We start from the raw sequence: 24439 nt of genomic DNA on the forward strand, positions 1-24439 counted from the left end.
TCCACCTCTCATCAACGAGCTGTTTTCACCCACCGGACTGCCGCTAACTGGATGTTTTGTGTTTGTCGCACCGTTCTCAGTAAAGCCTAGACACTGTCGTGTGTGACAAGCCCAGGAGGGCAGCCGTTTCTGAGATACTGGAAACCGGCGCTCCCGTCACCAACGATCATACCACGCTCAAAGTCGCTTAGGTCACTGGTTTCTCCCATTTCTAACGTTCAATACAACAGTAACTGAATGCCTTGATGCCTGTCTGCTTTATATAACAAGCCACAGCCACGTGACTCACTGTCTGTAGGAGCCAACCATTTTCATCAACTGGGTGGTGTACCTAATAAACTGTCCGGTCAGTATTCACTACATATACACTACACCTGCTATCGCTGTGGCAAGAACGGACACTACATCAAACACTGCCCCATGCAGATGGTACGACACTACATAACACTACATATACACTACATAACACTACATAACACAACGTGGTTTAACCCTACATGCTGTGTTGTAGGATAAGAGTATAGAGGCTCCTAAGCCAGTCAGGACCAGTAAGGGGATCACTACATATACACTACATAACATGACATATGGTATCTGTGTTGTAGGATAAGAGTATAGAGGCTCCTAAGCCAGTCAGGACCGGTAAGGGGATCACTACATATACACTAAATAACATGACATATGGTATCTGTGTTGTAGGATAAGAGTATAGAGGCTCCTAAGCCAGTCATGACCAGTAAGGGGATCACTACATATACACTACATAACATGACATATGGTATCTGTGTTGCAGGATAAGAGTATAGAGGCTCCTAAGCCAGTCAGGACCAGTAAGGGGATCACTACATATACACTACATAACATGACATATGGTATCTGTGTTGTAGGATAAGAGTATAGAGGCTCCTAAGCCAGTCAGGACCGGTAAGGGGATCACTACATATACACTACATAACATATGGTATCTGTGTTGCAGGATAAGAGTATAGAGGCTCCTAGTAAGGGGATCACTACATATACACTACATAACATGACATATGGTATCTGTGTTGTAGGATAAGAGTATAGAGGCCCCTAAGCCAGTCAGGACCGGTAAGGGGATCACTACATAACATGACATATGGTATCTGTGTTGCAGGATAAGAGTATAGAGGCCCCTAAGCCAGTCAGGACCAGTAAGGGGATCCCTCAGAGCTTTATGGTGAAGGCTGAACCAGGAACTAAAGGAGCCATGTTGACCAGCACTGGAGAATATGCTATTCCTGCTATAGACGCGTACGTACCACACGCTCTCTCTGTGTCTCTGTCTCTCTCTCTCTTTCTCCCTCTCTCTGTCTGTCTCTCTCTCCCTCTCTCTGTCTCTCTCCCTCTCTCTGTGTCTCTCTCTCTTTCTCTCTCTCTCTGTGTCTCTCTCTCTGTGTCTCTCTTTCTCTCTCTGTCTGTCTCTCTCTCTGTCTGTCTGTCTCTCTCCCTCTCTCTCTCTCTCTCTCTCTCTCTCTCTCTTTCTCTCTCTCTGTGTCTCTCTCTCTGTGTCTCTCTCTCTGTGTCTCTCTCTCTGTGTCTCTCTCTCTGTGTCTCTCTCTCTGTGTCTCTCTCTCTGTGTCTCTCTCTCTGTGTCTCTCTCTTTCTCTCTCTCTCTCTCTCTCTCTCTGTGTGTCTCTCTCTGTCTCTCTCTCTCTCTGTGTCTCGCTCATTCTCTACCTCTGCTCATTTTGTGTTTTTGTGTTCTGGGTAGGAAGGAGAGAGTATAGATAATATAATGTGTTGCAGGGAGGCCTATGCTCTGGGTAAGAAGGAACGTCCCCCCTTTGTTCCTCGTGAAGCGTCATCGTCTGAAGATGAGGCTGATCCAATCCCCGATGAGCTGCTCTGCCCCATCTGTAATTATTATTATTATCATTATTATTATTATTATCATTATTATTATTATTATCATTATTATTATTATTATTATTATCATTATTATTATTATGACATTTAATTATACAATTTGTTTATTGGTTTGATTTAACTAGGAAATCTTTTGTCAAAACACCAAAAAATTATATCTGAGCAGCGATTTGTTGTTAAAATGTATTTGAAACGCATCTTTGAATCACTTTGTCTTCTAATCTGTTCCAGGTAACGACCTGATGACTGACGCTGTGGTCATACCCTGCTGTGGCAACTCCTACTGCGACGACTGTGAGTTAACACAGGACTTTTCAAACATTTCTTGCCCAGCCCCCCCCCCCCCCCTGCCCCCAGACTAACCGGTGAGCCAGGCCCCCCCCGCCCCCAGACTAACCGGTGAGCCAGGCCCCCCCCCGCCCCCAGACTAACCGGTGAGCCAGGCCCCCCCCGCCCCCAGACTAACCGGTGAGCCAGGCCCCCCCCACCCCCAGACTAACCGGTGAGCCAGGGCCCCCCCCAGACTAACCGGTGAGCCAGGGCGCCCCCCAGACTAACCGGTGAGCCAGGGCCCCCCCGCCCCAGACTAACCGGTGAGCCAGGGCCCCCCCAGACTAACCGGTGACCCGGGGCCCCACTTCCCCAGAGTGGGATGAACAGATGCTGTTCCTGTAGACTTCCAGTCATTGAGCTAATGCTAGTTAACATTGTCTTTGTGAAACTACCTCTGATCTTCCTGTATCGTTAGCAGCGGACATGTGGTGAGCAATATGTCTGGAACATCGAAAATTGCAATAAAATCACAGTATTGAATCGCAAAACACATCGTATCGGCGCCTAAGTGTTAACTCGAAATGACACAACGACAAGGTTCCAGTTTAACAAAGTTTACTCTACTATATGAACACACTATAAGGTAGCCATTACACTCCAGGCTAGGTCCAACAACGAACAGACTTCCAGCGCATGCGCACTCTTGACTCCGTGATAGCCCCGTAATAACAGGAGTATAGGGATACTTAAAACATGAACTTAACAATCTCCCCCTTTTCTTTAAAGACAAATAAAACATCAACAACATAATTAAAGGTCCAAGTATTATTCAAGATTCCCATTACAAATGGGTTGTGTTACAGGCTGCCACTTTCCATTACTGAGAGCCTGTAGGAGCGAGAGCCTGTAGGAGCACAAGACCGGATGCTCCCTTTTTAGTCAGACAGTCAGCAAGCTGTTCCTTTGTGGTCGACCACAGAATCCGCTGGATTCTCTGTGCTTGAATAAGTTCCTTGATGCTGCTAATCTCAAAGTCTTTTCTCTGTGACAGACTTGGTTGACTTCACAGCATCAACTAATGAGTAGTTGTCAGTGACACAAACTACAGGTAGGAAGTGCCGTTTTGTCCCACCAGTGATAACCTAGCGAAGCATCACTGAAGACAACTAGTTTCAAAGAGTCATCTTTTCCAACATGCTGAAACTTTAACGTCACTTGTTGTGATTCCAGTTTACGAACAACTTTGTTTGCCTCATGAATGGTTTGTACAGTGGCGTGTTTTGTGTTAGATGCCAAGTTGCAACCATCAAACCAGGTCTACTCTGTCTCGCAGCCCATAAAATTTGTCCCATCTTTGACCTCAATTGACCAGCTTCAATTCCACAGAGGGGAATTCCTTTGTACGGCTCTTGAAGAATCCATGTGGATAGGTTGAAGATTCTTGATATAGCTCTCCTGTTGCATCAGTATTTTTCCATCAACTGTAATAAACTCTATGCCAACATAACAAAAATGATCATGCTCCTCACGGCCAACCTAGAAAACAGCTTTGAGGTGTGGAATCACAGTTGAAGCAAAGGTCTGTGAGCCACCCCAGATAAAGTCATCAACATGACAGGCAAGTACTCCAGTCACATTGCAGTCTTGATCAAGCCAATAGAAGACTGCAGGATCCACTTGTGACATTTTTCCACCTGTATTCAGCATTGTTGCCTTGACTTTGTTGTACCAGTAGAGTGATCCATCTGCCAGTCCATACACACACTTTTTTAGTTTCCACAGTGTTCCTTCACTTTTAGCTTCGGGCGGAGGTCGGATGTGAATGTCCCTTGACAGCTCTGTTCCCTGCAAAAATCCAGATTTGATGTCTATGGAATTAAGTTTCCATTTTTTCTGGCAGATCACTGACATCAGCAATCTGAGTGACTCTGAGGCCCATGTCGGTGAGTCTTTTGGGAGTTCTTTAGCAGCCAGCTCCTCAAAAACTCTAGCCACTAGACGTGCTTTGGGCACTATTCCAGTTAAGGATTCTTTAAGGGTACACACCCACCTTGTTGAGACGCACTTTTGGCCAATGTCTTTGACTTCCTCAAACACTCCATTTTTCCTCCAATTACTGAGCTCATCTAGCTTAGCTGAGTCAAATGACACGTCCTTTGTTTCAAGTACATCATCATTTTGAATGTCATTCTGTTTTTCTCGATTTTCCATTGGTTCAATTCTGATATTATCTACAAGTGGCAGGTCAGCTGACCCTGTTGTACCAGAAAGTGTAGCTGGTTCAGAGTACTGCAAGTTGTACCAGTTCTTGTGTTTTGCTTTTCCTGCTCGTCCAATGACGGTTGCTGTATGTGGAATACCACTTTCTCTGTCCGTGTATTTAACAGGTTGTCCAGTTTTCAGATTGGAACAACCATGTTCTCTTAACACATGTGGCTGTTGAATGTTTTCCTCATTTGAACGCTCAACAGTATTACCTGTGGCATGGTTGAAGGTCTCTGCTCCATTTCCTATGTCAGTTTCGGTGTCCATATCATTGGATGCGACATCTGGTAGGTTTGTGTCTGTTACTGTGTCCTTTTTGTCATTTTCATTAGGAGACTGATTCTCAGCAACAGCCCCTCTATCTTGTTGATCATTTACTTTCCGCAATCTTGAGTGATGCACCCTGACAATCATGCCTCCGTGCCTCACAAATATCACCACACCATCTTGACCAATGACTACTCCCGGTCCTTTCCACTCTTGACAGTCAACTCGTTTGTAGTACACTTTGTCTCCAGACTCGTACTTCTCATCATCATTATTCCCTGAACTGCTGAGTAACTTTTGAAGTCTGTTAACTGTATCATGTCCAAACTGTTTGTAAAGCTTTAACAATACTTTGTGTTTTTCTTTAGTGCTCATGTTCTCTGTGACTGTCAGAATCTTCATGTGCTCTGTGTCAGTCAGAATCTCATTTTTGCATGGACACTGTGTGATGTCTTTGTCTAAAATGTTTACACAATAGTGGCCTGAGGTAGTAAGTTCAAGAGTCACTGGTTGTTTAAACATCACTGCCTTGTCATTTTTTATGTCTAGTACAGCCTCTGCCTTCTTGAGGGAAGCTTTGCTTAATAGTAAGGGGATATCTGTAGGGACCACCTCTGTTTCAATGTGACACTTAGTCTGACCAATTTTTGCTGGTATCTTAACTCTCTTGGTAGAATGGACAATTCTCCCGTCTCCAAATTTGAAAGCTCTGTTGCTTGGTGTGTCAATCATATTTTGTACTTCCTTCATATTTAGTTCACTGACATAGCTATCAAGCCATTTTGCACCACACACTGTCCGTGTACATGCAGTATCAATCACAGCAGATCCTAAGGATTCAACTATAAAAATCTCAGTATCAGAAGCAGATTCATTTGAAAACAGTGTAATGTTACACTGCTCTATCTCTGTGTTTACATTTTCCTCTGTTAGTTTAACTTGTTCATTTTTATGAGGACAGTCTTTAACCCAATGGTAAGTGCTTTGACAAATAGCACATTTCGATCTCCTTCCATATGTGTCCAGTGGATTTGTGCCGGGAAATGGCGCCCTCTTCTGGTTATCTTGAGAACGTGACTTTTTGGCGCCTTTTCTGTGCTGCTCGGTGTAATATGCTGCGTCACTCACTTGCATTCCATCTGTTATTGGCGCGACAGACGTCTTTTCACCAAATATTCTTTTTAGTGCCGACTTCATAGATGCAAAAGTCAGCACAGTACAAGCAGTCAACGCCAACTGTTTCTCCCTACCATCTAGACAAGCAGTGTCTAGCAACTTGAACCCTAACACTGCATCTGGGAGAACCATGTCGTACTTGCGCATTCTATTGTACCTCTGTTCGAAATCAATGATGTAGTCCGCCATTGCAACCGAAATATCTCTCGTAACACTGTCAAAGTTTGAATATGCCTCGTAGGCACGGTCTTTCTCTTCTTTAAGAAATACAGAATCCAGTGCTGTGATCAAAGTTCCCATACCGTCATCCTTGTTCAAATCCTCAACGGATATCTCCAGTGCTGTATCTCTCGCTCTTCCCTCGAGCGATAATACCACCGCAAGTGCTTGCTTTTTCGCGTCCAGATTAGTAACGCGTGTCCAGATTCCCAGTTCATTTTTCCAACTTTCGTACGACCTCTTCTCGTCGAAGCGAGGTGGCACGTTGTAGTTAGAAGCCATCGTCTGCTACCAATGTTAACTCGAAATGACACAACGACAAGGTTCCAGTTTAACAAAGTTTACTCTACTATATGAACACACTACAAGGTAGCCATTACACTCCAGGCTAGGTCCAACAACGAACAGACTTCCAGCGCATGCGCACTCTTGACTCCGTGATAGCCCCGTAATAACAGGAGTATAGGGATACTTAAAACATGAACTTAACATAAGTATCGTGAGGTCCATGGCATTTCCCGTCCCTAGGTTATATTTTGGTCAGAATTCTGCCCTTTTTCAACGATAACATTTTTATTGATGAACTAGTCCCCTGATCACTCTACTGAAGTAATACAACATGTATTTAGTGTGATGGTGAACTAGTCCCCTGATCACTCTACTGAAGTAATACAACATGTATTTAGTGTGATGGTGAACTAGTCCCTGATCACTCTACTGAAGTAATACAACATGTATTTAGTGTGATGGTGAACTAGTCCCCTGATCACTCTACTGAAGTAATACAACATTTATTTAGTGTGATGGTGAACTAGTCCCCTGATCACTCTACTGAAGTAATACAACATGTATTTAGTGTGATGGTGAACTAGTCCCCTGATCACTCTACTGAAGTAATACAACATGTATTTAGTGTGATGGTGAACTAGTCCCCTGATCACTCTACTGAAGTAATACAACATGTATTTAGTGTGATGGTGAACTAGTCCCCTGATCACTCTACTGAAGTAATACAACATGTATTTAGTGTGATGGTGAACTAGTCCCCTGATCACTCTACTGAAGTAATACAACATGTATTTAGTGTGATGGTGAACTAGTCCCTGATCACTCTACTGAAGTAATACAACATTTATTTAGTGTGATGGTGAACTAGTCCCCTGATCACTCTACTGAAGTAATACAACATGTATTTAGTGTGATGGTGAACTAGTCCCCTGATCACTCTACTGAAGTAATACAACATTTATTTAGTGTGATGGTGAACTAGTCCCCTGATCACTCTACTGAAGTAATACAACATTTATTTAGTGTGATGGTGAACTAGTCCCCTGATCACTCTACTGAAGTAATACAACATTTATTTAGTGTGATGGTGAACTAGTCCCCTGATCACTCTACTGAAGTAATACAACATTTATTTAGTGTGATGGTGAACTAGTCCCCTGATCACTCTACTGAAGTAATACAACATTTATTTAGTGTGATGGTGAACTAGTCCCCTGATCACTCTACTGAAGTAATACAACATGTATTTAGTGTGATGGTGAACTAGTCCCCTGATCACTCTACTGAAGTAATACAACATGTATTTAGTGTGATGGTGAACTAGTCCCCTGATCACTCTACTGAAGTAATACAACATGTATTTAGTGTGATGGTGAACTAGTCCCCTGATCACTCTACTGAAGTAATACAACATGTATTTAGTGTGATGGTGAACTAGTCCCTGATCACTCTACTGAAGTAATACAACATGTATTTAGTGTGATGGTGAACTAGTCCCCTGAAGCATCACAACATTTATTTAGTGTGATGGTGAACTAGTCCCTGATCACTCTACTGAAGTAATACAACATGTATTTAGTGTGATGGTGAACTAGTCCCCTGAAGCATCACAACATGTATTTAGTGTGATGGTGAACTAGTCCCCTGAAGTAACACATGTATTTAGTGTGATGGTGAACTAGTCCCCTGATCACTCTACTGAAGTAATACAACATGTATTTAGTGTGATGGTGAACTAGTCCCTGATCACTCTACTGAAGTAATACAACATGTATTTAGTGTGATGGTGAACTAGTCCCCTGAAGCATCACAACATGTATTTAGTGTGATGGTGAACTAGTCCCCTGAAGTAACACATGTATTTAGTGTGATGGTGAACTAGTCCCCTGATCACTCTACTGAAGGAACACAACATTTATTTAGTGTGATGGTGAACTAGTCCCCTGAAGTAACACATTTATTTAGTGTGATGGTGAACTAGTCCCCTGAAGCAACACAACATTTATTTAGTGTGATGGTGAACTAGTCCCCTGAAGCAACACAACATTTATTTAGTGTGATGGTGAACTAGTCCCCTGAAGGAACACAACATGTATTTAGTGTGATGGTGAACTAGTCCCCTGAAGTAACACATTTATTTAGTGTGATGGTGAACTAGTCCCCTGATCACTCTACTGAAGTAACACAACATTTATTTAGTGTGATGGTGAACTAGTCCCCTGAAGGAACACAACATGTATTTAGTGTGATGGTGAACTAGTCCCCTGAAGTAACACAACATTTATTTAGTGTGATGGTGAACTAGTCCCCTGAAGGAACACAACATGTATTTAGTGTGATGGTGAACTAGTCCCCTGAAGTAACACACATGTATTTAGTGTGATGGTGAACTAGTCCCCTGAAGTAACACAACATGTATTTAGTGTGATGGTGAACTAGTCCCCTGAAGGAACACAACATGTATTTAGTGTGATGGTGAACTAGTCCCCTGAAGTAACACATGTATTTAGTGTGATGGTGAACTAGTCCCCTGAAGTAACACAACATGTATTTAGTGTGATGGTGAACTAGTCCCCTGAAGCATCACAACATGTATTTAGTGTGATGGTGAACTAGTCCCCTGAAGGAACACAACATGTATTTAGTGTGATGGTGAACTAGTCCCCTGAAGGAACACAACATTTATTTAGTGTGATGGTGAACTAGTCCCCTGAAGTAACACAACATGTATTTAGTGTGATGGTGAACTAGTCCCCTGAAGTAACACAACATGTATTTAGTGTGATGGTGAACTAGTCCCCTGAAGTAACACAACATGTATTTAGTGTGATGGTGAACTAGTCCCCTGAAGGAACACAACATTTATTTAGTGTGATGGTGAACTAGTCCCCTGAAGCAACACAACATGTATTTAGTGTGATGGTGAACTAGTCCCCTGAAGTAACACATTTATTTAGTGTGATGGTGAACTAGTCCCCTGAAGCATCACAACATGTATTTAGTGTGATGGTGAACTAGTCCCCTGAAGGAACACAACATGTATTTAGTGTGATGGTGAACTAGTCCCCTGAAGGAACACAACATGTATTTAGTGTGATGGTGAACTAGTCCCCTGAAGGAACACAACATTTATTTAGTGTGATGGTGAACTAGTCCCCTGAAGTAATACAACATGTATTTAGTGTGATGGTGAACTAGTCCCCTGAAGTAACACAACATTTATTTAGTGTGATGGTGAACTAGTCCCCTGAAGTAACACATGTATTTAGTGTGATGGTGAACTAGTCCCCTGAAGTAACACAACATGTATTTAGTGTGATGGTGAACTAGTCCCCTGAAGTAACACAACATTTATTTAGTGTGATGGTGAACTAGTCCCCTGAAGTAACACATGTATTTAGTGTGATGGTGAACTAGTCCCCTGAAGTAATACAACATTTATTTAGTGTGATGGTGAACTAGTCCCCTGAAGGAACACAACATTTATTTAGTGTGATGGTGAACTAGTCCCCTGAAGGAACACAACATTTATTTAGTGTGATGGTGAACTAGTCCCCTGAAGTAACACAACATGTATTTAGTGTGATGGTGAACTAGTCCCCTGAAGCAACACAACATGTATTTAGTGTGATGGTGAACTAGTCCCCTGAAGTAACACAACATGTATTTAGTGTAATGGTGAACTAGTCCCCTGAAGTAATACAACATTTATTTAGTGTGATGGTGAACTAGTCCCCTGAAGCAACACAACATTTATTTAGTGTGATGGTGAACTAGTCCCCTGAAGCAACACAACATGTATTTAGTGTGATGGTGAACTAGTCCCCTGAAGTAACACAACATTTATTTAGTGTGATGGTGAACTAGTCCCCTGAAGGAACACAACATGTATTTAGTGTGATGGTGAACTAGTCCCCTGAAGTAACACAACATTTATTTAATGTGATGGTGAACTAGTCCCCTGAAGCAACACAACATTTATTTAGTGTGATGGTGAACTAGTCCCCTGAAGCAACACAACATGTATTTAGTGTGATGGTGAACTAGTCCCCTGAAGTAACACAACATTTATTTAGTGTGATGGTGAACTAGTCCCCTGAAGTAATACAACATGTATTTAGTGTGATGGTGAACTAGTCCCCTGAAGTAATACAACATTTATTTAGTGTGATGGTGAACTAGTCCCCTGAAGTAATACAACATTTATTTAGTGTGATGGTGAACTAGTCCCCTGAAGGAACACAACATTTATTTAGTGTGATGGTGAACTAGTCCCCTGAAGTAACACATTTATTTAGTGTGATGGTGAACTAGTCCCCTGAAGGAACACAACATGTATTTAGTGTGATGGTGAACTAGTCCCCTGAAGGAACACAACATTTATTTAGTGTGATGGTGAACTAGTCCCCTGAAGTAACACATTTATTTAGTGTGATGGTGAACTAGTCCCCTGAAGGAACACAACATGTATTTAGTGTGATGGTGAACTAGTCCCCTGAAGTAACACATTTATTTAGTGTGATGGTGAACTAGTCCCCTGAAGTAACACAACATGTATTTAGTGTGATGGTGAACTAGTCCCCTGAAGTAACACACATGTATTTAGTGTGATGGTGAACTAGTCCCCTGAAGTAACACAACATGTATTTAGTGTGATGGTGAACTAGTCCCCTGAAGGAACACAACATTTATTTAGTGTGATGGTGAACTAGTCCCCTGAAGTAACACATTTATTTAGTGTGATGGTGAACTAGTCCCCTGAAGGAACACAACATGTATTTAGTGTGATGGTGAACTAGTCCCCTGAAGTAACACATTTATTTAGTGTGATGGTGAACTAGTCCCCTGAAGTAACACAACATGTATTTAGTGTGATGGTGAACTAGTCCCCTGAAGTAACACACATGTATTTAGTGTGATGGTGAACTAGTCCCCTGAAGCAACACAACATGTATTTAGTGTGATGGTGAACTAGTCCCCTGAAGTAACACAACATGTATTTAGTGTGATGGTGAACTAGTCCCCTGAAGTAACACAACATGTATTTAGTGTGATGGTGAACTAGTCCCCTGAAGTAACACAACATGTATTTAGTGTGATGGTGAACTAGTCCCCTGAAGTAACACAACATGTATTTAGTGTGATGGTGAACTAGTCCCCTGAAGTAATACAACATTTATTTAGTGTGATGGTGAACTAGTCCCCTGAAGTAATACACATTTATTTAGTGTGATGGTGAACTAGTCCCCTGAAGTAACACAACATGTATTTAGTGTGATGGTGAACTAGTCCCCTGAAGCAACACAACATGTATTTAGTGTGATGGTGAACTAGTCCCCTGAAGGAACACAACATTTATTTAGTGTGATGGTGAACTAGTCCCCTGAAGTAACACATTTATTTAGTGTGATGGTGAACTAGTCCCCTGAAGGAACACAACATGTATTTAGTGTGATGGTGAACTAGTCCCCTGAAGTAACACACATGTATTTAGTGTGATGGTGAACTAGTCCCCTGAAGCAACACAACATGTATTTAGTGTGATGGTGAACTAGTCCCCTGAAGTAACACAACATGTATTTAGTGTGATGGTGAACTAGTCCCCTGAAGTAACACAACATGTATTTAGTGTGATGGTGAACTAGTCCCCTGAAGTAACACAACATGTATTTAGTGTGATGGTGAACTAGTCCCCTGAAGTAATACAACATGTATTTAGTGTGATGGTGAACTAGTCCCCTGATCACTCTACTGAAGTAACACAACATTTATTTAGTGTGATGGTGAACTAGTCCCCTGAAGTAACACAACATGTATTTAGTGTGATGGTGAACTAGTCCCCTGAAGTAATACAACATTTATTTAGTGTGATGGTGAACTAGTCCCCTGATCACTCTACTGAAGTAACACAACATGTATTTAGTGTGATGGTGAACTAGTCCCCTGAAGCAACACAACATGTATTTAGTGTGATGGTGAACTAGTCCCCTGAAGTAACACAACATGTATTTAGTGTAATGGTGAACTAGTCCCCTGAAGTAATACAACATTTATTTAGTGTGATGGTGAACTAGTCCCCTGAAGCAACACAACATTTATTTAGTGTGATGGTGAACTAGTCCCCTGAAGGAACACAACATGTATTTAGTGTGATGGTGAACTAGTCCCCTGAAGTAACACAACATTTATTTAGTGTGATGGTGAACTAGTCCCCTGTAGTAACACAACATGTATTTAGTGTGATGGTGAACTAGTCCCCTGAAGTAACACAACATGTATTTAGTGTGATGGTGAACTAGTCCCCTGAAGTAACACATTTATTTAGTGTGATGGTGAACTAGTCCCCTGTAGTAACACAACATTTATTTAGTGTGATGGTGAACTAGTCCCCTGAAGTAACACAACATGTATTTAGTGTGATGGTGAACTAGTCCCCTGAAGTAACACAATATTTATTTAGTGTGATGGTGAACTAGTCCCCTGAAGCAATACAACATTTATTTAGTGTGATGGTGAACTAGTCCCCTGAAGTAACACAATATTGTTTCCTTTCAATATAAAATGCAGATGATTTAATCTGTGTTTTGGAAATGCAGATTCATGAAAGCTAACGGGAGGTGGGTCCTTATTGTCTCAAGTAACAGTTCTGTATTTGTTTCACCCCTGACCTCTAACCTTTTTGTATGACCTTTTAACCTCTAGGTATCAGGACCAGTCTGCTGGACTCAGAGGAGCACACCTGTTTCACCTGCAAACAGTCTGATGTCTCACCTGACGCTCTCATCGCTAACAAGTTCCTACGACAGGTACACATCACAGAGATGCGCACATTAAGACAAACTACACACACACACAGTCGGTCGGTCAGTAATTAAACTACACTCATATACACATTATAGTTTTATTTATTTATTCAAAATCTCTCTCCCCCCTCTCTCGGTCTCTCTCTCCCCTCTTTTTGTCTCTCTGTCTGTCTCTCTCTCCCCTCTCTCGGTCTCTCTCTCTCCCCTCAGGCAGTGAATAACTTTAAGAATGAATCTGGTTACACCAAACCAGCACGAAACAAAACCCTGCAGCAGTCTGCCCCGCCCCCAGCACGGCCTCAGCCATTCAGAACCCTCGGCTCACGCCAGCAGGACCCCCTATTGGCCAACAGTCGCCAGCAGGACCCCCTATTGGCCAGCGCTCGCCAGCAGGACCCCCTATTGGCCAGCGCTCGCCAGCAGGACCCCCTATTGGCCAACGCTCGCCAGCAGGACCCCCTATTGGCCAACGCTCGCCAGCAGGACCCCCTATTGGCCAACGCTCGCCAGCAGGACCCCCTATTGGCCAACGCTCGCCAGCAGGACCCCCTATTGGCCAACGCTCGCCAGCAGGACCCCCTATTGGCCAACGCTCGCCAGCAGGACCCCCTATTGGCCAACGCTCGCCAGCAGGACCCCTTATCGGCCAACGCTCGCCAGCAGGACCCCCTGTTGGTTAACACCTCTCGCCCCCCAGCCTCCCTCACTCCTCCTGTCACCCTGACACAAAGCCTGCCCATTCAGACCCCACCGATTGGACCGCCTGAGGTGTCAATCTCTCCTGACCCCACGCCAGAACCACACCGGGCGGAGCCACGGCACTTGGCCAATCACAACGAGCCGCCGCCGCCAGGGTGAGTTGCCGTGACTACGGACGCCACACAGATACACGTCTCAACCGTTGATAATTGACTGATTTGATTAACTCACTGATTCATTGGTGGGGTTTTTTCTCTCTCAGTGAGATGGAGGCGGGGCCTTACATGATATCAGAGCCACCAATCAGATCAGCCGACAGCGGACCTCAGGTGAGACACATCTGCTACTAGTTGTCTTAGAGGCTACATAAGGCTCTTATGACCTGTCATAGCCTCTGTAGATTCTAAGACACATTATTCCCATTTTTTTTTTACCTGTATTTTATTTGCATTTCCTAAAATGTTCCTGTGTATTTCCTTGAGCTTTCTCTCTCCTGATTGGTTCCCCAGGGATACCACATGCCTATGATTGGTCACCCTCCACCCATAAGGCCCTCCCACCCATCAGGTCCACCTCCACAGCCCTCCCATTCCCACAGAGGAGGACCCAGACCACCTTGGGACAGGTACGACACTGATCACACAGGGTTACTGTAGAATACAGGACTATAGAATATAGTGGTCAAAACAGGGTTACTGTAGAATACAGGACTATAGAATATAGTGGTCAACTGGTCAAAACAGGGTTACTGTAGAATACAGGACTATAGAATATAGTGGTCAACTGGTCAAAACAGGGTTACTGTAGAATACAGGACTATAGAATATAGTGGTCAACTGGTCAAAACAGGGCTACTGTAGAATACAGGACTATAGAATATAGTGGTCAAAACAGGGTTACTGTAGAATACAGGACTATAGAATATAGTGGTCAACTGGTCAAAACAGAATACAGGACTATAGAATACAGGACTACTGTAGAATACAGGACTATAGAATATAGTGGTCAACTGGTCAAAACAGGGTTACTGTAGAATACAGGACTATAGAATATAGTGGTCAACTGGTCAAAACAGGGTTACTGTAGAATAACAGGACTATAGAATATAGTGGTCAACTGGTCAAAACAGGGCTACTGTAGAATACAGGACTATAGAATATAGTGGTCAACTGGTCAAAACAGGGCTACTGTAGAATACAGGACTATAGAATATAGTGGTCAACTGGTCGAAACAGGGTTACTGTAGAATACAGGACTATAGAATATAGTGGTCAAAACAGGGTTACTGTAGAATACAGGACTATAGAATATAGTGGTCAACTGGTCAAAACAGGGTTACTGTAGAATACAGGACTATAGAATATAGTGGTCAAAACAGGGTTACTGTAGAATACAGGACTATAGAATATAGTGGTCAAAACAGGGTTACTGTAGAATACAGGACTATAGAATATAGTGGTCAAAACAGGGCTACTGTAGAATACAGGACTATAGAATATAGTGGTCAAAACAGGGCTACTGTAGAATACAGGACTATAGAATATAGTGGTCAAAACAGGGCTACTGTAGAATACAGGACTATAGAATATAGTGGTCAAAACAGGGCTACTGTAGAATACAGGACTATAGAATATAGTGGTCAAAACAGGGCTACTGTAGAATACAGGACTATAGAATATAGTGGTCAACTGGTCAAAACAGGGTTACTGTAGAATACAGGACTATAGAATATAGTGGTCAAAACAGGGTTACTGTAGAATACAGGACTATAGAATATAGTGGTCAAAACAGGACTACTGTAGAATACAGGACTATAGAATATAGTGGTCGAAACAGGGTTACTGTAGAATACAGGACTATAGAATATAGTGGTCGAAACAGGGTTACTGTAGAATACAGGACTATAGAATATAGTGGTCAACTGGTCAAAACAGGGTTACTGTAATGCTGTTTTGTCACCTTTGTATAAGAGCTACTAAATGACTCAAGTCTAAATTGTAACCCTCCCCCTCTCTCACCCCCCTACAGACCCTACAGACCTCTTTCTGACCACGTTCCACCCCCACACCACCCCCCTCCTTCTGCCCCGGGCCCAGCCCCTCACCTCTACCCGGGCCCTAACCTCTACCACCCTCCCCCCAACCCCCACTCCATCCCTCCCCAGTCCTACCCCCCTCCCTACTCCACCGGACCCCCTCCCCCTGTTAACTACCCCCCCCAGCCCCTCTATCAACACGGCCAGATGCCTCCGGGGGTTAATGCCCCCTGGGTTCCCCCTCCCAACACCCAGCCCCTCTCGCTGGGCCCCCCGCCCCTCCTACCCTCCGGACCCCCCCTCTCCAAGGAGGACTTCTACAGACAGAGGAGACTCCGACAGGACCAGTGAGTTACACCTGATTTCATTCAATGTAATGATGCTAGGCTGCTAGCCTGAGGCTGGTACCTTCACATTACTGGGATAGTAAACAATGGCCGGTTTACACAGGCAGCCCAATTCTCATCTTTTTCAGATCTGATCATTTGAATTGCTGCCTGTGTTAAACGCAGACGATGTGCCAAACTAGCCCAGAATCTTACCCCGGGCTAGTAGCGGGGGAATGTTACCCCGGGCTAGTAGCGGGGGAATGTTACCCGGGCTAGTTGCGGGGGAATGTTACCCCGGGCTAGTTGCGGGGGAATGTTACCCCGGGCTAGTAGCGGGGGAATGTTACCCCGGGCTAGTAGCGGGGGAATGTTACCCCGGGCTAGTAGCGGGGGAATGTTACCCCGGGCTAGTAGCGGGGGAACGTTACCCCGGGCTAGTGGCGGGGGAACGTTACCCCGGGCTAGTGGCGGGGGGAACGTTACCCCGGGCTAGTGGCGGGGGGAACGTTACCCCGGGCTAGTGGCGGGGGGAACGTTACCCCGGGCTAGTGGCGGGGGGAACGTTACCCCGGGCTAGTAACCCGACTGGCCAGTATCCTAAATCCTTGCGTTCCGTGGCTTAGAGAGATTGACCTGGTCAAAGGTTTCCTTAAGACATGTATTATGGGATGTGACCAGTCCTGTCTCTCTGCGTTACCAGGGTAACGTCCAAGCTGGATGAGTTCACTAAAGACTTTGCCAAAGAGCTGATGGAATACAGACCTGCTCCCAAGAGACGGAGACGCTCCTACTCCAGGTAACACGCACAATGACATCTGATCATATTTCTGGATTATTAAACCTCTTGAACTGTTCATAGAGATATATTCTCTGATATCTAGGACAGAGATGATATGAATTGTGTAGAGATGGTAATCAGACATTTCCCCCTCTCCTCCCCAGGTCTCGTTCCTACAGTCGTTCTCCATTTAGCCGTTCCCCCTACTCCCGATCCCGTTCTCCTCGCTCCCGCTCCAGGTCTTACTCCTACACCCCCAGCCGCTCCCGCTCACGTTCCAGGTCTTACGGACGCTCACCTTTCTCCAGACGCAACGGAGGCCGGGGGGGACGCAGCCGCTCCTACGGCCGCTCGCCGCGGTCCCGCTCACGCTCCCGTTCCTACGGCTACCGTCGCTCCGGCTCTCCTCGCTCCCCTCCGCCTTACCGAGGTGGTGGTGGTGGTGGGGGGGGCTGGGAAGGAGGAGACGGAGCTGAAGGAGGAGGGGGGTATCGGCCCAGGTCTCGCTCCCCGGGGGGCTACAGGAGGAGCAGGAGTCCAGGAGGGGTTAGAGGTCACCATAAGCCCCCCCCTCGAGAGCCGCCTCCTTACGAGCATAAAGGTGGACCTGACCTGTCTCCCGGGGGCAGGGAGCGCTGGGAGAGAGATAGCTACAGACAGTGGGAGAAAGAGTACAGGGACTGGTACAACAAGTACTACAAAGACTACAGTACCCAGCATGCCTCGGTGCACCACCGCGGTGGCCGGGGCAGCAGAGAGAGGGACCGCCTCTCCCCTCCACCCAGAGACTACTCCCCCCAGGGGCGGGTGAGGAGGGGTGAGAGAGGGGGACCTCCCGGACCCCACAGAACTCACCACGCCTTGTCCGCTCTGCCCTCTGCCTCCGTCAGGGGGAATGGAAGTAAGGAGCGCACGCAGGGGGACGCTAGTAAAGAGCGCACGCAGGGGGGAACCAAAACGTCAGAGGGTGGAACTAAAACTCTGAAAGGGAAGAAACTGAAGAAGAAGAAGAACGGGGAGGAGCTGGATTCAGCCAACCAATCACTGGACAGGGGTGATGCCACACCCGTCAGGGACGAGCCAATGGATGAACTCCACACCCTGACCCCTAGCAAAGCCCCACCCACCTCCACCAAGGTCTCGACCAATAAGGCAGCGCTGCTGTCTGGTAAAACCCCTCCCACCTCGTCCAGCCAGTCAGAGAAGAGCAGGAAGGAGAAGGGGGGCAAGGTGAAAGTAAAGACGGAAGGCAAGGTGAAAGGAGAGAAGGTTAAGAGAAAGACAGGAGGAGAGGCGACGGTCACAGCCTCTAAGAACAAAGAGTCTTCAGCCACTAAATCAACCAAAGCGTCCAAGGTCAAACCAGACGAGCCAATCAAGAGAGAGAAGGGGCGTAGCACCCCTACTGTTAGAGGAAGTTTGGCTAAACTCCCCCTGCCCCGCACCCTCCCCCCTCACCCCCACGACCTCCCTAAACACCTGGGTGACCCCCGCGGGGGAAGGAGAGACCCCATTCACGGTGTCGGGGTACGCCTCCCTGGTCGCCCCCTCCAGCCTGCACCTCCCTCCCCAGCAGAGAAGAGGAGGAGAGTGGAGGAGAGGGAAAGGGGGAGGGGGATGGACAGAGGGATGGGGGGCCCCCCGGCTAAGCTGCGCCGTGCCGAGGGGCCGTACCCCCAGAGAGGACTTCCAGCCAAGCCTCACCTCCTGAACCTGGCATGCAGAGAGACGGGTAGAGGAGAGGGTCTGCTCCCCATCCCTGGAACCTCGCAGACAGGGAGGCTAGATCGTTTCCATCCCATCTCCATCTCCATCCCTGGGCCTGGTTCCTCCATGGACCTGGGGAGAGAGGGGAGAGGCGACGGGCTGCTGCCCACCCCAGGGAGCTCTGAGGCGGGCAGAAGAGAGAGTGACAGGGGGTCTATCTGGCCTCTCATGGGTCTGCAGGTCAAACCCTTCCCCCAGAGGAGAATCAAACTGAACAGAGACCTGGGGAGGAACAGCACTATGTCCCGCCCAGAGGAGAGACCAGCTCCAGCTACTAATATCACCACTACTACTATCACCACTACTGGAGAGAGACCGGCTGCTCCCGAGAGAGGAGGAGCAGAGAGGGATGGAGGGATGGAGAGGGTGGCGGTGATGGTGGAGCGGAGGTCGTCTGGGGAGAGGTCAGAGGTCAGGTCTGTTAGGTCAGAGAGGCCGTCGTCAGGGGAACGTTTGCCGGAGAGAGGAGGAGGAGGAGGAAGGTCAGTCTCTCTAGACCGCATGACCATCGCGGAACGCTCGGCCATCGCTAAGAAACCTGATGTCACCAGGGAGAGAACAGAGAGTGAGTACACTCCGCCCACTGAGAGAGAGAGACCAGCTGAGAGCTCCAAGGAGAGAGAGAGACCAGCGTCAGCCAAGACAGACAGGTCATCATCCAGGGAGAGGTCAGCCACCAGGGAACAGAAAGGAGAGCGGGGAGGAGAGAAGACCTCGTCCTCCGTAGACAGACCTGCCTCTACAGGAGAGCGAGCGGCAGGGACCCAGAGAGAGACTGTAGCTGAAGACAGAGCAGCAGCAGCGGTGAAGGAGAGTTCTGGTTCTGGGAAGACCAGAAAGATCAGCAGAAAGAGTTCTGAGCCCACGGTCCACCACTCATCAGACCACTCTGTCACTTCAACTGGGTGAGTTGCCCTTTCAATCTCTGACCTTCCAACGGTTCTTTATTAACCCGTGTTGTTAATCAACAATCATTGTGGTTTCAGACCACAATCAACATTCTAGAGTTTTCTCCTTTAGTTAACACTATCAGCGTTCTAGAGTTTTCTCCTTTAGTTAACACTATCAGCGTTCTAGAGTTTCTCCTTTAGTTATTAACACTATCAGCGTTTTCTCCTTTAGTTATTTAACACTATCAACATTCTAGAGTTTTCTCCTTTAGTTATTAACACTATCAACGTTCTAGAGTTTTCTCCTTTAGTTATTAACACTATCAGCGTTCTAGAGTTTTCTCCTTTAGTTAACACTATCAACGTTCTAGAGTTTTCTCCTTTAGTTATTAACACTATCAACGTTCTAGAGTTTTCTCCTTTAATTAACACTATCAACGTTCTAGAGTTTTCTCCTTTAGTTAACACTATCAGCGTTCTAGAGTTTTCTCCTTTAGTTATTAACACTATCAGCGTTCTAGAGTTTTCTCCTTTAGTTAACACTATCAGCGTTCTAGAGTTTTCTCCTTTAGTTAACACTATCAGCATTCTAGAGTTTCTCCTTTAGTTATTAACACTATCAGCGTTCTAGAGTTTTCTCCTTTAGTTAACACTATCAGCGTTCTAGAGTTTTCTCCTTTAGTTAACACTATCAGCATTCTAGAGTTTTCTCCTTTAGTTATTAACACTATCAGCGTTCTAGAGTTTTCTCCTTTAGTTAACACTATCAGCGTTCTAGAGGTTTCTCCTTTAGTTAACACTATCAGCGTTCTAGAGGTTTCTCCTTTAGTTATTAACACTATCAGCGTTCTAGAGTTTTCTCCTTTAGTTATTAACACTATCAGCGTTCTAGAGTTTTCTCCTTTAGTTATTAACACTATCAGCGTTCTAGAGTTTTCTCCTTTAGTTAACACTATCAGCGTTCTAGAGTTTTCTCCTTTAGTTATTAACACTATCAGCGTTCTAGAGTTTTCTCCTTTAGTTATTAACACTATCAGCGTTCTAGAGTTTTCTCCTTTAGTTATTAACACTATCAGCGTTCTAGAGTTTTCTCCTTTAGTTATTAACACTATCAGCGTTTCCCTCTGTGAGAATTGTGATTGAATATTCTGCACAGACCGGTGCAACATAACCAATCAGAGCTGCAGTAGGCCTATATGCAAATAGCCATTGCCATATATGGATCTGTGCCATTCACTGAACAAATAACCACAGTAGCCTACTTGGCCACTGTTAAAACTGGAACTGAAAGCGGGTAGGGCCTTCACAGTAAGCGGGTAGGGCCTTCACAGTAAGCGGGTAGGGCCTTCACAGTAAACGGGTAGGGCCTTCACAGTAAACGGGTAGGGCCTTCACAGTAAGCGGGTAGGGCCTTCACAGTAAGCGGGTAGGGCCTTCACAGTAAACGGGTAGGGCCTTCACAGTAAGCGGGTAGGGCCTTCACAGTAAGCGGGTAGGGCCTTCACAGTAAACGGGTAGGGCCTTCACAGTAAACGGGTAGGGCCTTCACAGTAAGCGGGTAGGGCCTTCACAGTAAACGGGTAGGGCCTTCACAGTAAACGGGTAGGGCCTTCACAGTAAACGGGTAGGGCCTTCACAGTAAACGGGTAGGGCCTTCACAGTAAACGGGTAGGGCCTTCACAGTAAACGGGTAGGGACTTCACAGTAAACGTGCACCGGAAGTTGCACAGTGTTTTCATAACATTCAAGTTTGCGCTCAGCAGACCTGAAATTTGCTCAGTGACGAAACAAATTAAAGGGAACATTGGTTATAATGCTTCCTAGATGATGTCGCTAACCCCTGATCCAAGATCTGTGTATATAACATAGTTATAATGGTTTTTAGTTGATGTTCTCTCTAACCCCTGATCTTGGATCTGTGTGTATATAACATGGTTATAATGGTTCCTAGTTGATGTTCTCTCTAACCCCTGATCTTGGATTTGTGTGTTCCAGCAGCAGCAGGGCTGTAGAGGAGAGGTCTGAGCCGGGCCAGAGCCAGGGTGCCGTGTCTAAACCCCGGGACCTCCAGACCCAGAGGAGACCCAGTCCCGTCCAGTTCCCCAGCCCAGGCAGGGAGAGGGACCGTGGGACCGGAGGAGTCCTCATCCAGCCTCCACCCCGGTCCAAGTGGGAGAGAGAGGAGGAGGAGGAGGAAGAGGAGCAGCACTCAGCGTCCAGGGAGAACGGGGCGTTGGCGGTTTCCTCCTCCGTGCCCAGAGACGCTCTGAGGAGAGAAGCCTCACCAGCACCACCTAGTGGCCAAGGCAGGGAGGTGCAGGGTAGTGTCTCTAAAACAGCCAACACAGAGGGGAGGAGAGGGAAGGAGGAGGGGACTAGGAGGAGGGAGGAAGGCAGAGGGCTTAAAAAGGGGCAGGTGAACTTTAGAAAACCAGCTAAGACCGAATCCAGAGGGGTGAAGGAGGAAGGAAGAGGAGGGGTAGGGAGGGAGGAGAGTCGAGGGGCGGGGCTAGAGCCAAGGCGACAGCGTCTGTGTTCTGACCTGGGTAGAGAGACGGACGAGGCAGCCTTCGTCCCTGACTACAGCGAAGGGGAGGGGTCAGACGGGGAGAGAGGCAGTGGCCTGAGCCATAGCCCCTCTCACAACACCCAGAGCCCCGCCTCCCAGAGCCCCGGCGGCTCCCCTAGCAACCACAGCGGCTCCACGGCGACGGACAAGAAGAAGAAGAAGAAACACAAGAAACATAAAAAACACAAGAAGCACAAGAAGCATTCTGCCGACGCTGAGCCTCCCGCCGAAGGAAGGAAGGAACACAAACACAAGAACAAGAAGAAGAAGCACAGGAAGAATAAAGAGGAGGAGGAGGAGGGAGGAGGAGGGGAGGCAGAGGAGAAGACTGGGCAGGAGTCAGCCACCATCTGAGACCCTGCTAGCTCATGCTAGCTCCGTTAGCATCTAGCTAATGGTTACAACCTGACTTTTCTAGTTCATGCTAGCTCTTTTAGCATCTAGCTAAAGACTACAACTGAGACTGCTAGCTCATGCTAGCTCCGTTAGCATCTAGCTAATGGTTACAACCTGACTTTTCTAGTTCATGCTAGCTCCGTTAGCATCTAGGTAATGGTTACAACCTGAGTTTGCTAGCTCATGCTAGCTCCGTTAGCATTTAGCTAAAGGTTATAACTGGACTAAACCTTCTTGGGGGATACTTTGTCAAATTATTTTAAATACTTAAGCTGAGCTGGATATAGTTTGTTTATGTATAATGGAACCACTGGAATAAGTGGAGCTCACCTCAGATATTTGTAAGTATTCTGTGTTTTCTGTTAATGTGATGCAGGCTCTCTGTCTATCTGATGCAGGTTCTCTGTGAATGTGTTTTTGTACAGAGATGATGCTGCAGTATATTCTATTACCCTGATCTATGGCTATAAGGTGTCTGAAACTCTGAAGTGTCCCAAATTAAACCCTGTTCACTATATAGTGCACAACGTTTGACCAGTCTTATGGGCCCTAGTCATTAGAGCCCTAGTCAAACGTAGTGCACTATAAAGGGAATAGGGGTTAATTTGTGACACTTCCCTGATGTATAGTAGGTTCTCATCATGTTCATATGAACTGATCTGAAGTCAGGCTAACTGATCTGAAGTCAGGCTAACTGAATGGTGACTAGTGGAAGTTACTATTCTTAAACTTTTTTTTTTAAATTAAAATGTTTTTTCCCGTTTAAACTTTCTGACTGTTGTCTTTTCATTTATAGTTTGGTGAATAAAACATGGCTAGTGTTTATTATCAGAATCCCACAGTTCTTGTGTTTTTTTTTTACTTTGACACATTTTTCAGATGTTAAATGGCTTATTTTCTAAACCCATAACACTTGTAATACCCGCTTTCTTATGTTCAGAACCCTAGGGAAATCAATGGAGTTGAACACTTCTCTCATTAATGCAAAATCAAAGTTTTGTGAAACATCTTAAGCACAATTAGCTTAGTCACCAATACATAATGATAAGGTCACTGGTTAGTCACCAATCCGTAATGATAAACTCACTGGTTAGTCACCAATCCGTAATGATAAACTCACTGGTTAGTCACCAATCCGTAATGATAAACTCACTGGTTAGTCTGACATGTAGGGCTCCCCTCAATCAGATCAAGCGTTAACGAGAGGCTGGAGAAATAATGACTCTCAAATAAAACATCTAAACTAAATAAAGGTGAATATCAGGCTAGTTGAGGTATAGATTACAACATATCAGGCTAGTTGAGGTGTAGATTACAACATATCAGGCTAGTTGAGGTGTAGATTACAACATATCAGGCTATTTGAGGTGTAGATTACAACATATCAGGCTATTTGAGGTGTAGATTACAACATATCAGGCTAGTCGAGGTATAGATTACAACATATCAGGCTAGTTGAGGTGTAGATTACAACATATCAGGCTATTTGAGGTGTAGATTACAACATATCAGGCTAGTCGAGGTATAGATTACAACATATCAGGCTAGTTGAGGTGTAGATTACAACTGTTGTGGAAATTCTAATCAAAAGGAAGGCTGCAGATTCTTCAAACAACTTTTATTATAAGAATTGCAAATCTGGAGCGGTTAACAATCCCTCAATGGTGCAGAGTTTAAGAGCCCCTGAACAGAGCTGGGTCTCAGGTTAATTAACAACCTCTATCTACGTAGCAGTCAGCAGAAGTGTGAAAGCATAACAGGGTATATTGTGAACTCAAGCAGGAACAAGATTAGC

General features: G+C 45.5%; 1 protein-coding gene across 2 annotated transcripts in view; it reads left to right on the plus strand.

Annotated features, from left to right (window-relative positions):
- LOC120042472 (E3 ubiquitin-protein ligase RBBP6-like) overlaps window positions 1-23478 on the plus strand; it is a 39570-nt gene extending 16092 nt beyond the window's left edge. The window contains exons 7-17 of one of the 2 annotated variants that reach the window (XM_038987303.1): window positions 1139-1275; window positions 1771-1880; window positions 2122-2184; window positions 13081-13184; window positions 13392-14035; window positions 14143-14209; window positions 14390-14505; window positions 15909-16262; window positions 16945-17040; window positions 17187-19694; window positions 21675-23478. In XM_038987303.1, coding sequence (XP_038843231.1) covers window positions 1139-1275; window positions 1771-1880; window positions 2122-2184; window positions 13081-13184; window positions 13392-14035; window positions 14143-14209; window positions 14390-14505; window positions 15909-16262; window positions 16945-17040; window positions 17187-19694; window positions 21675-22602 — 5127 coding nt within the window. In that variant the 3' untranslated portion in view covers window positions 22603-23478. The remainder of the gene's footprint in view (window positions 1-1138; window positions 1276-1770; window positions 1881-2121; window positions 2185-13080; window positions 13185-13391; window positions 14036-14142; window positions 14210-14389; window positions 14506-15908; window positions 16263-16944; window positions 17041-17186; window positions 19695-21674) is intronic. The other variant, XM_038987304.1, reaches the window with a different exon arrangement.
- The last annotated feature ends 961 nt before the right edge of the window (window positions 23479-24439 follow it).

The sequence above is a fragment of the Salvelinus namaycush genome, unplaced genomic scaffold (assembly GCF_016432855.1).
Source record: "Salvelinus namaycush isolate Seneca unplaced genomic scaffold, SaNama_1.0 Scaffold696, whole genome shotgun sequence".
In the NCBI taxonomy this organism is placed as follows: Eukaryota; Metazoa; Chordata; class Actinopteri; order Salmoniformes; family Salmonidae; genus Salvelinus; species Salvelinus namaycush.